Raw genomic sequence first — 13643 nt, 5'->3', positions numbered from 1 at the left:
TATAAGTTAAATAAGCAGGGTGACAATATACAGCCTTGACATACTCCTTTCCCAATTTTGAAGCAGTCTGTTGTTCCATGTCCAGTTCTAACTGTTACGTTTTGACAGGTGGTCAGCAGACAGGTAAGGTGGTTTGGTAGTCCCATCTCTAATAATTTTCCACAATTTGTTGTGATCCACACAGTCAAAGGCTTTAGCATAGGCAGTGAAACAGAAGTAGATGTTTTTCTGGAATCCCTTTGCTTTCTCTTTCATCCAAGAAGTGTTGGCAATTTGATCTCTGGTTCCTCTATTTTTTCTAAATCCAGCTTGTACATCTGGAAGTTCTTGGTTCACATACTGCTGACACCTAACTTGAAAGATTTTGAGCACTACCTTGCTAGCATGTGAAATGAGTGCAGTTGTATTTTAACGCCTAATTTATAAAATTTAACTATCAAAGTTATTCTCTCAGATTCTGTAGAGTGAACCTGTGTTTCACAAAATCTGACTGTGGAACCCGGGAGCAACAGTCTCAGAATTAAAATATGAATCGGGATCCTGAAGCCAACAGGATTCGTTAAACATCACCCCTTTCAAACCACCTGCCCCTCCGGTCACACACACACACACACAAACAACCCAGGAAGGGAAGAGAGCTCAGTGTTGATGGAGTGTGTGCTCTGCCCACAGGGACTGTTCTGGTGCTTCCCTGTGAATTATCTCATTTAATGTTTGCAACCACCCATGAAATATGCAGCGTCACTGCTCGCATTTGATGGAGAAGGACATGGGGGTGGTGGGGGTTGGATGACCTGCTTGAGAGCTCACAGCTGTGTGGCCACAGGGACCTGACTCCAGAGCCTGGGCAGTAAGAGCAGTTGCCATGTGTCTGCCACAAAACAGGAGGGGTTTCGTGTTCTACTGCAATGATGAAATCCACCCTGACCTCTTCCTGGCATCATAAACTTCTTGTAGCCTGTGGTGCCAGAGTGCTGTGTTAGGGGATTGAATTCAGTTGAACTTCAGCATCAAGCAATGCTACAGCATCCTCCCAGCCAGCCTGGTCCTGAGATGACACATCCATCCTTCAAGTTGAAAACAACCTGCCCTGCCGATATGTTATTTTTTTTTTAATTTTATTTTATTTTTAAACTTTACAATATTGTATTGGTTTTGCCAAATATCGAAATGAATCCGCCACAGGTATACATGTGTTCCCCATCCTGAACCCTCCGCCCTCCTCCCTCCCCATACCATCCCTCTGGGTCGTCCCATTGCACCAGCCCTAAGCATCCAGTATCTTGCATTGAACCTGGACTGGCGACTCGTTTCATACGTGATATTATACATGTTTCAATGCCATTCTCCCAAATCTTCCCACCCTCTCCCTCTCCCAAAGAGTCCATAAGACTGTTCTATACATCAGTGTCTCTTTTGCTGTCTCGTATACAGGGTTATTGTTACCATCTTCCTATATGTTCTTGGTGCCTTAAATAAGGGAAGGAAAGATTTATCAGACCTCCATTCGAAAGAGATTCTGGATGGCTGTTGGTAAGTACTATCAGTGGTTATTTGGCACAGACCTGACCCTTCATTCCTTGTGAGTTGGGGGTATGGTTGGCAGAGCAAAGAAGGGGAACCCTGGTTTCCCAGGAGAAGCACTCCTGCCGTGGGCATGGGCCATTTGGTTCTCATGCTTCATACTCTATACAGAGATGAGCTACGTCAATATATTAAGAGGATATAATGTATTAAGAGGATAAGTTAGTATGTGCACACACACACACATGGTTTTAAAAATTTAGCAAATCAGGCTATTTCTTCCATTCCACAATTTAAATCCCACTTCCGCTTTCTTCTCTAAGGAACAGATTATGAAGGTATTTTTTCCAGTATTGTGATCCTTGAGCTCACAGCAACTGAGATCGAACAGACTTCAGTGTTCAGAGATTAAAGTTTTCACCAGTTCAATACTCAGGCCAGCTAAGGAGAGGGGATCTGAGCGTGTGGACATTTTCCATCAGAAACTAAGGAGAATTCAGACTGTTTCCAGCCCTTATCTTTCAGCATCCTTCACTGTAGATCTTTTTCCAAGCTTAGATACGGATTTTTTTTAAGTAATAACTTACATTGTTATTTGTAGGGGTTGAGAGGACATCATTGCTAAGATAATGTAGTTCAAATGATTTGGAGTTTTACTATTTAAGTAAAATTTGCAGTTATGACTTTTTCGTATTTGCTTCTGTTCATTTATTCATTTACTTTTAAACTTTTGGATAATTCTTTAAGGATAAATTGAAAGAAAGAAAAAAATATAGGGGCTTCCCTGGTAGCTCAGTGGTAAAGAATTCACCTGCCAATGCAGGGGACATGGGATTGATCCCTGATCCAGGAAGATCCCTCATATGGTGGAGAAGCTAAGTCTATGCGCCACAACTACTGAACCTGTGCTCCATAGCCGGGGAGCCACAGCTGAAGCCCGTGTGCCCCGGAGTCCGTGTTCTGCAACAAGAGAAGCCACCAGTGACAAGCCTGTGCAACATGACTAGAGAGCAGCCCCGCTCACGTCAACTAGAGAAAAGCCTGCACAGCAACGAAGATCCAGAACAGCCAAAAATAAATAAAATTATTTTTAAAAAGAAAAAGTATAGATTTTCAGGGTACTTTTTTTGTTTGTTTGTTTGTTTTTCAGGATACATTTTTAAGTAAAACAACCACTCATAGTATCTGCAAAACATAGAGGATTTATTTTCCATATAATAATGAACAGGGTCTAGCTTGCCTAGTTTTTCATCTATACTGCTTTCAAATCAAGCATTTTTATTTTACATTTTCTCAGATGGTCATCTTGGAGGTAACTAGTAGAGGGTCATTTTGCTTCAGACACAGTATTTCCAGAAGCATTCAGAGGAAGGTCCACGTTTCTTAGATTGTTTCCTAATTCTGGACAAAAGGTCACTCAGGAAAAGCTTAGGATCTTGCCCAGAGAAGACCTGAAATTAAAAAAATAGGTTATCAATTAATTGAGTGCCATACACACACACAAATGAAAAAAAAATAGGTTATCAATTAATTGAGTGCCATACACACACACAAATGAACCTTACTCAGATACAGGACCTTTAAAAGGGTTTTAAAAAGGGTTTTCTTGCTGTTTCATGGGGTAGAATTGCAGTGAGCACCCAGTATGTAGACTCTGAAAGGTCTCCTTGTGCCCAACCTGTGGTCCATCCAGTCTATTTAGCCTCGTGATTGCCATGAATTTTCCTAAACCTTCATTTACCTGTTTCTATTTCATCTCTCAGTAACATGTTCTGTACATTCAATGTCTTCTGTGTAAATCAGGTCTTTTATTTGTCTTGAAATTAATCATGGACCTTTAGTTTTCTTTTTATTCTACGATTTTATGAGCATCTCTACTAATCACCTTTATGATTTTAGAGTCTTTCACCATAATCTTTCTATTCAGAAGAATATAAATATCTGAATGATAACTTTTAATGTAATAGAAGCCACACCCTCCCCTTCTGTGTGGTCTACCCCACCTGGGAACCTCAGGCAGTGTATGCCATCTTCAGAATTGAGGGCTTTCAGGGTATATTTTTACAAGGAGGTTAGTGGGCACTACACCAAAATAAGATGTTTCTGGTCAAAATATTTGGGAAATTCTTGATTAAAACTTATCTCATTTCCTGGAGGCTTTATACACAAAGAATTTCCAGGACAGGAGAGGGGTTAGAATGCAGGGCAGCCCTGTAGACTGACTCTATGGGACTGATATTCACAGAAAATCCTTTGGTGGTTTAGTCGCTAAGTCGTGTCTGACTCTTGTGACCCCATAGACTGTAGCCCACCAGGCTCCTCTACCCATGGGATTCTCCAGGCAAGAATACTGAAGTGGGTTGCCATTTTCTTCTCCAGGCGATCTTCCTGACCCAGAAATCGAACCCGGGTCTCCTGTTTTGCAGGCAGATTCTTTACCAAAAAAGCTACAGGGGAATTCAAAGGACCTTACAGAAAATCCTTTAGGAAACACTAATTTAGCTTGGGGCTTTCCAGGTGGGGCTAGTGGTAAAAAAAATTCACTTGCCAGTCCAGGAAACACAAGTGGTGCAGGTTTGATCCTTAGGCCAGGAAGATTCTCTGGAAAGGAAATGGTACCCCACTCCAGTATTCTTGCCTGGGAAATCCCATGGACAGACTAGCCTGGCAGGCTACAGCTCATGGGGTTCCAAAGAGTCAGACATTACTGAATAACTGAGCTCAGTTTAGTTTGAGGGGTTGATAATGATCAAAACAGATTTCTCTTTTAGCAGTTAAGGTCCTCCATTAATTGTGCACCATTTCTAACCATTTAATATTTTCATTAATCATGTCCTACCATAGTCTGTCTTCTGCCCCCAAAATTATCTCCTTCATATTCTCCTTTACCACACATATTCCCTCTCAGTGTTTTGACCCTGTCTTTCTTCCATTTAGATATTATATGACAGTGCTTTTCAAACTTTACTGTGCATACAAACCACGTGGGGGAATCCTGTTCAGATGCAGATGTTGATTCAGTAGGTGCTGAGGGGTGGGGTGAGTCTGCATTTCTCACAAGCTTCCACGTGACGCCAGTACTGCTGCTCCTTGGACCCAGTGAAGATAATCAGTGACACAGCACAAGTGGATGACAGACTTGAGGGCAAGGCCTTTATCTATTTTGGATTCTCTAAAACTTGTTATGATCATTTATCAGAGATGAACACTAGGTAAGTTCTTGTTGTATCCCCATTTTACATGGATCAAAATTTGGAAAAAAAAATAATGCTTTGAAATAATACTGGGTGTTAAGATTTGTACTGACAAGGCTTGACTGGTTCGTATTGAGGCTCCTCTAAAGTCAAGGCATAGAAATCTTCACCTTTTTTAACCTAACTCTCACATAGGACCTACTTACCTTTCTCATGTTTCCTCTTGGGTAAAAAATGTTGGTAATGGGATCTGGAAAACAGTATTTTGAAACCATTCATCATCAGATCTATTATTTCCATTTTATCTTTGTCTTATTTAAAACACACAAAATAGAATATTACTAAATCATGTCTAGTTTCTGGTTTTCCTTCCTTCACACCGCAGTGATATTTATTTGATGGAGGATGGGCAAGCACCTGGCTCTTTAGCCCCCAGAGTTCACAGGGCACTGCACCTTCCTCAGTGACGTAGCAGTTCAGTAGTCTGTCAACAATACTTTATTACAAATGAATCTCTTTCTACAAAACCAAATCTATTAAAGGACTCCAGAATGTTCTGAGCATTTGTATCTGTGCTAGGAGGAATGCTGTCACTGAGAAAACAGTAAAGGCTGACATTTTATGGGTTATTTTGTGTTTGTGATGAACATTTTACTTGCATTTCCTCATTGAATCTTCTCAATAACCCCATGCGATGGGAATTTTGTTTTTTAATCATTCCTGTGTACTGGTTTAAGAATTTGAGATACAGATAGATTAACTCACCTAAGTGGGAAGCCAGCATTATAAACTGTACTTATTGAAAACTGGGATAATGCTCTTCTTCCCTCCCCTTGCCTCCCACCCCCCAAATCATACAGAGAATGAATATGCTGAGGGGCCAAGCAGAGAAGGATGCTTGCAAGGAGTTGCTGAGAAGAAGGAGACAGAAGATGGCAGAGGAAGACTGTATGCAGGAGGGGAGAGTGATCACTCACAATAAATTCAGTAGCAAAGAAATCAGACAGCCTGTAAACACGAGTCATTTTACCTGTGTTCCTAAGACCCTCTGCTGTCTCTGCGCCTGACATCTCTGGCAGCATCTGCAGAAGAGACGCTCTTTCCAGCTCATCCAGAGTTGATCTGACATCTTCAGGTGCTACACAGAGCAATGATTGATGTTAGTGACAGCTCCTGCTTCAGTTGTGTTCCCCATTGTCTTTAGGGAGGTACCAGGGACAGGGAGGGGCCTCCCAGGTGGCTCAGTGGTTAAGAATTTGCCTGTAATGCGGGAGAAACAGGTTCAATCCCTGGGTTGAGAAGATCCCCTGGAGGAGGAAATGGCAACCCACTCCAGTATTGTTGCCTGGGAAATCCCATGGACAGAGGAGGCTCATGGGGTCGCAAAGAGTGGGACACAACTGAGTGCCTGAGCATGAGCATGCACCAGGAACAGGAAGCTAATACTAGACAGATTTCAAATACTGAGTTCATGGTTTGTCATTAGCAGTATTTTAACAGAGAAGTGGGAACGCTACAGTCCAATTTGCAAGCCAGCAGAACAGGAAATCATGAGGCATGGGTCTCATCCTGACTCCTGCCTGCACAGCCTTGCTGGACGCTCACTACCCTGAATAAGAAGGTAGGGCTGGGACTCCCCTGGTGGTCCAGTGGTTAAGACTTCGCACTTCCACTGCAGGGTGTGTGGGTTCAATGCCTGGTCAGGGAACTAAGATCCCACATGATCCAAAAAGTAAAGAAATTAAAAATGTTAAAAATTAAAAAAAAAAAAGGATTGGGCTGAGCCACAGAATCAGTGAAAAAACATTTCCACTTACAAAGTGATTCTTCTTCGTCTCTGTTTACCTACTGCTATCATTTGCCTTTTGCTTTTAGATAGAGGGGTGGCAAAATTGGAGTGAGAGGAACAGTAAAGGAGTGGTTTTCTAAAAGACGGGCTTGTTTATGTTCTTCCGACCTGGTGGTTCAGACAATAAAGAATCTGCCTGCAATGCAGAAGACCCAGGCTTGATTCCTGGGTCAGGAAGATCCCCTGGAGAAGGGAATGGTGACCACTCCAGTATTCTTGCCTGGAGAACCCCATGGGCAGAGGAGCCTGGTGGGCTAAGATCCGTGGTGATGACAAACAGCTGGACACAACTGAGCGACTCACTCACACCTAAAGCAGATAGGATAACAGCACCTCTTCTCTGGCCTCTAAGATTTAGATACAATGATCAGAAACAAGTCAGCTTTACAATATTCTTTGAAGAAGCTGATAGCAACATTTTCAGCCTGTAATTTGGTCAGCTTGGTAGCATAGAAGATGCATGGTAAGTTTGTGTCAGGTGTGCGAAAGGTGAGTGTGAGGGCTGGTGAGTGATACTGGGCCCAGATTGTTCTCTTGGCCGGTTTCTGCCTTGCGGGGATCAGAGCCCCCAGGGAGTCCTGTAAAAGCAGTGAGGCAGGGAGTGCCTGCTTCACTAACGCTTTCAAACCCTCAGCTCCAACGTTGATTGCAGAATAAAAAGCAAGCCATCATGAAGGCTTCATGGTACTTCTGAAGAATGTTAATGAAAGTCTACAAAGTTTGGCTACATATCAATATTTTTGTCATGAAGGATCATTTGTTTTGTTGTTGTTTGTTTACAGTTGCCAAGTCATGTCCGATTTTTCTGCCACCCGCCAGACTCCTCTGTCCATGGAATTTTTCAAGCAAGAATACTGGAGCAGGTTGCCATTTATTTCTCCAGGGGACCTTCCCAACCCAGGGATTGAACCAGAGTCTCTTGCATTGCTCAGCCACCAGGGAAGGATCATTTATGGAGAAACAAGTAAGTAGGAAAAAATTCAGGCAAAAATGCTAAGATAAGCTGCCACCTATTAAGAACTGGAAAGGGGATGCTACACTCACTCAAGTTTTTAAAAAATCATAATAATGACATGTAATTTTTTGAGGATGTCAGTAATATCTGAATATTCATTCTTCGTTTCACCTTATGCTTTTCAAAGTTTTTTTTTTTTTTAAATAGCAGAGATTCGATAAAGTTAATGCTCATTTTAACCATTAAGATGACTGCCACTTCTGAGTTCAGTGACTCTGGAAAGTGATTAATAGTGCATGAATTAGTGCTTGACTATTATCAGAAAGCTGCTTGGGAGAAACTTATGGACTAGAAATTATAAAATTACTGGCTTACCAGAGTTTTATTTCCTTTATTTAAAAAAATGTCTAAAAGTATCCACAATTAAAGACAAGTTAAAATCCAGTTAAAATGTTTATGAACACAATCCCCAAACATCAACTTTTTCTTTTCTTTTTTTCCCCAACCTTTTCATTTCTTAAGTTAAATGAAGAGCTAAAAGCACAATAAGTATCTCCTTGATTGATACACTTTAAAAAATTCAACTTAGAATTGAACTGAATGAAACATAAACCAGAAGGAAAAGATAAATGAACTTGGAAATCTGTGTCTACTCTAGTCCCAGCTGGTTACTTTTTTATATTTTAAAAAACATTTTTTTTTCATGTAACACATGTCAGATGATTGCCTTTTAACTTAAAATAATATAAGATAAAATCAAAATACTTTAATCTATAATTGGAACAACCAGTTCTGCATTCAACCAGTTCACTTAAAATAAAGACTAAAAGCAATGGTGTTTTAAATTTAGTGCCATTTTCAAAACAGAAAAAAAAGACTGACCAAAATAACTCAGAATTACAGAAGTCACGTTAAATAAGCAATGTTCCCCTTCTACTTTTATATTTTAGAAAGGAAAAAACTGTATCCATTCTTGACTCTGAGACATGCCTTAAGAATCCTCAGAATTCTTTTCATAGCTGGGACTATTAACAAGACTCCTTTAAGAGAGAATTTTCATTTTCATCTTTAACTTTGTATTTAAGACCCTTGAAGACGTGTTCAAGACTAACATAAGGGAAAAAAAATCATCTTACCTAAGAGCTGTAGGGACTCTTGCCTGGAGTCAAGGACAGGAAGAGACAGGAGCGGATTTAAGGATCCTATGAAAAGCAAACAGCAGGAGACCAGCTTATACATGATTGGCAGGAGATAGAAGTCTCCTTCTTAGCTTCTTCCAACTTGCTCCTTCTCGGGGGTAGAGTCCAGTGTTAGAGCAGTTGCCTGCAACTTGCTTCTTCTAATTCTGTAATCAGCGATTATATATATTATCCTATGACCTCATATCATCCCCTACAAAAAAAAAAAAAGAAATGAATTTATTGGCTAGGAAGGCTGAAAAGCAATCACTCTGCATTGATGTAATTTTTCAAAGTAGCAACTCATAGACAATAAATTTACTGTCTTGTTGCCTAGTGTACAAAATAGGTATTAAATAAAGAACAGTTACGTTTATAAATCTGGCAAAAAGGAGTAATTGAGAGCAATAAATCTCGAGTTAAAGAAAGGATCAGACAGGAGTTGAAGTGTCCAAGACAGGGACATGGATTTATGAGTCTTACCCAGCAGAAGTATTGTGGAGCACTGCGTGAAATGTGTTGATTTTCTTTTTTAATCTTTTGTGAATGAATAGATGAACTGTCATATTTTCTTTGGGGCTTCATGCCTGAAGATTTCCTAAAGGAAATCAACCCTAAATATTCATTGGGAGGACTGATGCTGAAGCTGAAGCTTCAATACTTTGGCCACCTGATGCAAACAGCCACCTCATTGGAAAAGACCCTGATGCTGGGAAAGATTTGAGGCAAGAGGAGAAGGGGGAGACAAAGGATGAGATGGTTGGATGCCATCACTGACTCAATGGACATGAGTTTGAGCAAGCTCAGGGAGATAATGAAGGACCAGGAAGCCTGGTGAACTGCAATCCATAGGGCTGCAAAGAGTCTGACATAACTTAGTGACTGAACAACAATGCCTGAAGAATGACAATGCATGAAATTAAAGTCAAAACAAATTATTTACTTTTAAAAAATGAAGATAAATTCACAGCAAAAATTCAATCTCAAGGCAAGTTCTATACATACACTTGGCCTCATGTAAAACTACAAGCACAGGGGTCTTCAGAGAAGGGAAATAACTTTCCTTAAAGTTGGATATTCATTAAGGAAGATGAAGAAAAAGCCTGAAAACCTCACCTATATTCCCAGTATTTCACTGAAGCCCCACTTTGCCTGGCTGCTCTCAGCTTGAATCATCGCAGTATCCTCCTTGCTAACGTCCTCAAGGCTAAATTCAGCCCACCAGTCTCATCTCAAAACAGCTCAATGATGCTATTAACACATATATTATGTCATACCAACTCTTTGCTCAAAACTCTGTATTGGGGACTTCCCTGGGGTCTAGTAGCTAAGACTTGGAGCTCCCAATGCAGGGGGCCCATGTCTGACCCCTGTTCAGGGAACTAGACCCCACATGTTGCAACAAAGATCACAGATCCCATGTTTCACAACGAAGACCCAGCACAGCCAAATAAATAAAAAATTTTTTAAAAGTCCCAAACCCTGTATTGACCTGAACATAAGGTTAAAACTAAGGAATTACTAGAGAAAAGAACACATGAACACCTTCACAAACTGAAGGCAGGCAAATATTTCCTAGACATGACACCAGCCATATTAGGAAAAAAATGGATGAATTGGACATCATCAAAATTAGAAACATCTGCTCTTTGAAAGATACTGTTAAGAAAATGAAAATGCCAGCCACAGCTGCAAGAACATATTCACAAAACCTATGCCAGACCAAAGACTTCTCCCAGATGGTGTAACAATCATAACTCAAAAAGCCAGCAACCCAAATAAAAGAATAATCAAAATGAACAGATTCTTCACATGAGAAGATATTCTATTCAGGCTGCTAATTAGAACTTGAAAAAACAGCATCATTAGTTATAAGAGAAATGCAAATTAAAATCACAATGACATGCAACTACATACCCACCACAACTCCTGCAATCAAAAAGATCGATAATTCCAAGTATTGCAAAGGTACAGAGCGTGGGCCTGTCATATAAGGGACTGGAATGTAAAATGGTGCAATCTCTCGGGAAAACAATTTGAGACTTTGTGAAGTCAAACACGTACTACACTATGAAACAGGGCTTTCCGGGTGGCGGAATAATCCACCTGGTAAATAATCCACCTGCCAGTGCAGGAAGACTCAAGAGACTCTGGTTCAATCCCTGGGTTGGGAAGATCCCCTGGAGGAGGAAATGGCAATTCACTCCAGTATTCTTGCCTGGAGAATTCCATGGACAGAGGAGCCTGGTGGGCTGCAGTCCATGGGGTCGCACAGAGTCAACATAACTGAGCAGCTGAGCACAAACTACACAACACAGAAATCCCTGTCCGAGGTGTACACCTAAGTGACATGAAAACATACATTCAACAGACACTTGTGTTCACTGCTGTTAATACCTGTAAATAACTCAGATGTCCGTCAACAGGAGCCTGGTTAAATAAACAGTGCCACATCACACCATAAGCTTCCCTGGTGGTTCACACGGTTAAGAATCCACCGGCAATGCAGGAGACTCGGGTTCAATCCCTGGGTGAGGAAGATCCCCTGGAGGAGAAAATGGCAACCCACTCTAGTATTTTGGCCTAGAAAATTCCATGAACAGAGGAACCTGGTGGGCTACAGTCTATGGGATTGCAGAGTCAGCCATGATTGAGACATCACATGATGGACTGCCACTCAGCAATGCAAAGGAACTACTGATAAAGACAAGGCGGATGAATCTCAAAAACTATGCCGAGTGAAATAAGCCAGACCCAGAAGAGTACATGTTGCATGATTCCATTTAAATGAAGTTCTAGGACAGGTAAAAACAAGTCTATGGCATCAAAGTATAGGTATCCTTATAGTTGATTCTGCTGTTGTACAGCAGAAACCAACACAACATTGTAAAGCAATTATCCTCCAATTAAAAATAAATTTTAAAAACAGGAATTTGACCAAGAGATTAGTTTTTAAAACAAAACAAAAAAAGAGTTCCGTGGGAGATGGAAGATAGACTTAGGGAGACAAGGGAACTTCTGGGGGCTATGGCAGTGTTCTGTATCTTGATCAAGGCAATGGTTACACAGATACATACACTGATCTAAGCTCATCAAACTGTACACTTAAAATGGGCACATTTCAGGGTCTTCCCTGGTGGTCCAGTGGCTAAGACTCCATGCTCCCAATGCAGGGGGCCCAGGTTTGATCCCTGGTCAGGGAACTAAATTCCACATGCCGCAACTAAGAGTTCGCATGCCGAAACTAAAGATTCTACATGCTGCTACCAAGGCCCAGCATAACTAACTAAATAAATAAAGTATTTTAAAAAAGAAACCGACATGCAGAATGGGGCCACCAGAAACCACTTAGATCCAGCTTAAGAAAATAAAGTGTATTTGGAAGTCACAGGGTAGCTTCCAGAATGAGAAAGAACTTTGCAGTAGCAGGAAGCAGAATCTCCCTGGGTGGGGGATGGTGGGAAAGCTGGGCTTTTGCTGAGCTCCCTTACAGGAGAGGATCTAGGACAGTTATTCCCAAAAAAAGAGGACTGTGACCTAAACAGACATCCCAAATGAAGTATATTATAGCAAGAGTAAAAATGTATTTGTACCCATGAAGCTTATTTCAGAGATATACCCTAAGGAAATAATACAACAGAAGCAAACAATTACCTAGAGTGGGAAAGAGATTAAACCAAAGGTTGAAAATTCAAGTGCATCTAGGAATCAAGACGTGATAATGTAGATGAGCGATGCTGGCTTGGAGAATGACGACAGGGAGTGGTGGTATCTGCAACCTAGTGGAGAACATGTGTTCTCTCTAAGGGAGGGTGGACTGCAGCTGCTAGAGGCCAAGCTTGAGTGTTATAAATCTGATTTTAAGGGTTATCCATGATTTTCCCTTGGCAACTAATTAAAATCTTAAAAAAAAAAAAAAAACAAAACTCAAGAACTACAACAAAATCCTAGCTAATGCTAGGACTTTTGTTTGCTTTTTCAAAGCAAACATATCCACAGCGTAACTCAACCTGTTGTTCAGTCGTGAACAACAACTAAGTCATGTCCGACTCTTTTGCAACCCCATGGACTATAGCCCTCCAGGCTTCTCTGGGAGCCATGGGGTCTCCCAGGTAAGAAGACTGGAGTGGGTTGCCATTTCCTCTTCCAGATGATCTTCCCGACCCAGGAATCAAATCTGCTTCTCCTGTGTTGGCAGGTGGGTTCTCTACCACTGAGCCACCAGGGAAGCCCCATAACTCAACCTGCATGCCCCCATCTCTGGCCCAAATGCCCAACACAAGTGACTGAGTTAGTAGCCAAAAGAGGTTATAAACATGAGATTTTAGTAATCATTAAAATAGTAACTAAAAGATTATACAAATTGGGCAATACAATAATATTGTTGTTCAGTCACTCAGTTGTGTCTGACTCTTTGTTATCCCATGGACTGCAGCATGCCAGGCTTCCCTGTCCATCACCAACTCCTGGAGCTTGATCAAACTCATGTCCATTGAGTACATGATGCCATCCAACCATTTCATCCTCTGTCATCCCCTTCTCCTCCTGCCTTCAATCTTTCCCAGCAATCAGGGTCTTTCCCAATGAGTCAGTTCTTTGCATCAGGTAGCCAAAGTATTGGAGCTACAGCTTCAGCATCAGTCCTTCTAATGAATATTCAGGACTGATTTCCTTTAGGATTTACTGGTTTGATCTCCTTGCAGTCCAAGGGACTCTCAAGAGTCTTCTCTAACACCACAGTTCAAAAGCATCAATTCTTTGGTGTTCAGCTTTCTTTATGGTCCAACTCTCACATCCATACATGACTATTGGAAAAACCAAAGCTTTGACTAGACAGACGTTTGTCAGCCAAGTAATGTCTCTGTTTTTTAATATGCTGTCTAGGTTTGTGGGCTTCCCTTGTGGCTCAGCTGGTAAAGAATCCGCCTGCAATATGGGAGACC

General features: G+C 41.2%; 1 protein-coding gene across 1 annotated transcript; it reads right to left on the bottom strand.

Moving 5' to 3' along the window:
* Positions 1–2849: 2849 nt before the first annotated feature.
* UTS2 (urotensin 2) lies at positions 2850–8907 on the bottom strand. The gene is made up of 4 exons (XM_055582413.1): positions 8659–8907; positions 5749–5856; positions 4925–4968; positions 2850–2975 (listed from the first exon to the last, which is right to left on the bottom strand). The coding sequence occupies exons 1-4, from the start codon at positions 8759–8761 to the stop codon at positions 2862–2864; spliced, it is 369 nt and encodes a 122-aa protein (XP_055438388.1). The 5' UTR covers positions 8762–8907; the 3' UTR covers positions 2850–2861.
* Between the last annotated feature and the right edge of the window lie 4736 nt (positions 8908–13643).

The sequence above is a fragment of the Bubalus kerabau genome, chromosome 5, assembly GCF_029407905.1.
Source record: "Bubalus kerabau isolate K-KA32 ecotype Philippines breed swamp buffalo chromosome 5, PCC_UOA_SB_1v2, whole genome shotgun sequence".
Lineage (NCBI taxonomy): Eukaryota > Metazoa > Chordata > Mammalia > Artiodactyla > Bovidae > Bubalus > Bubalus kerabau.
Note: the sequence above shows the minus strand (reverse complement) of the source record. Positions and strands in the feature narration are given on the sequence as shown.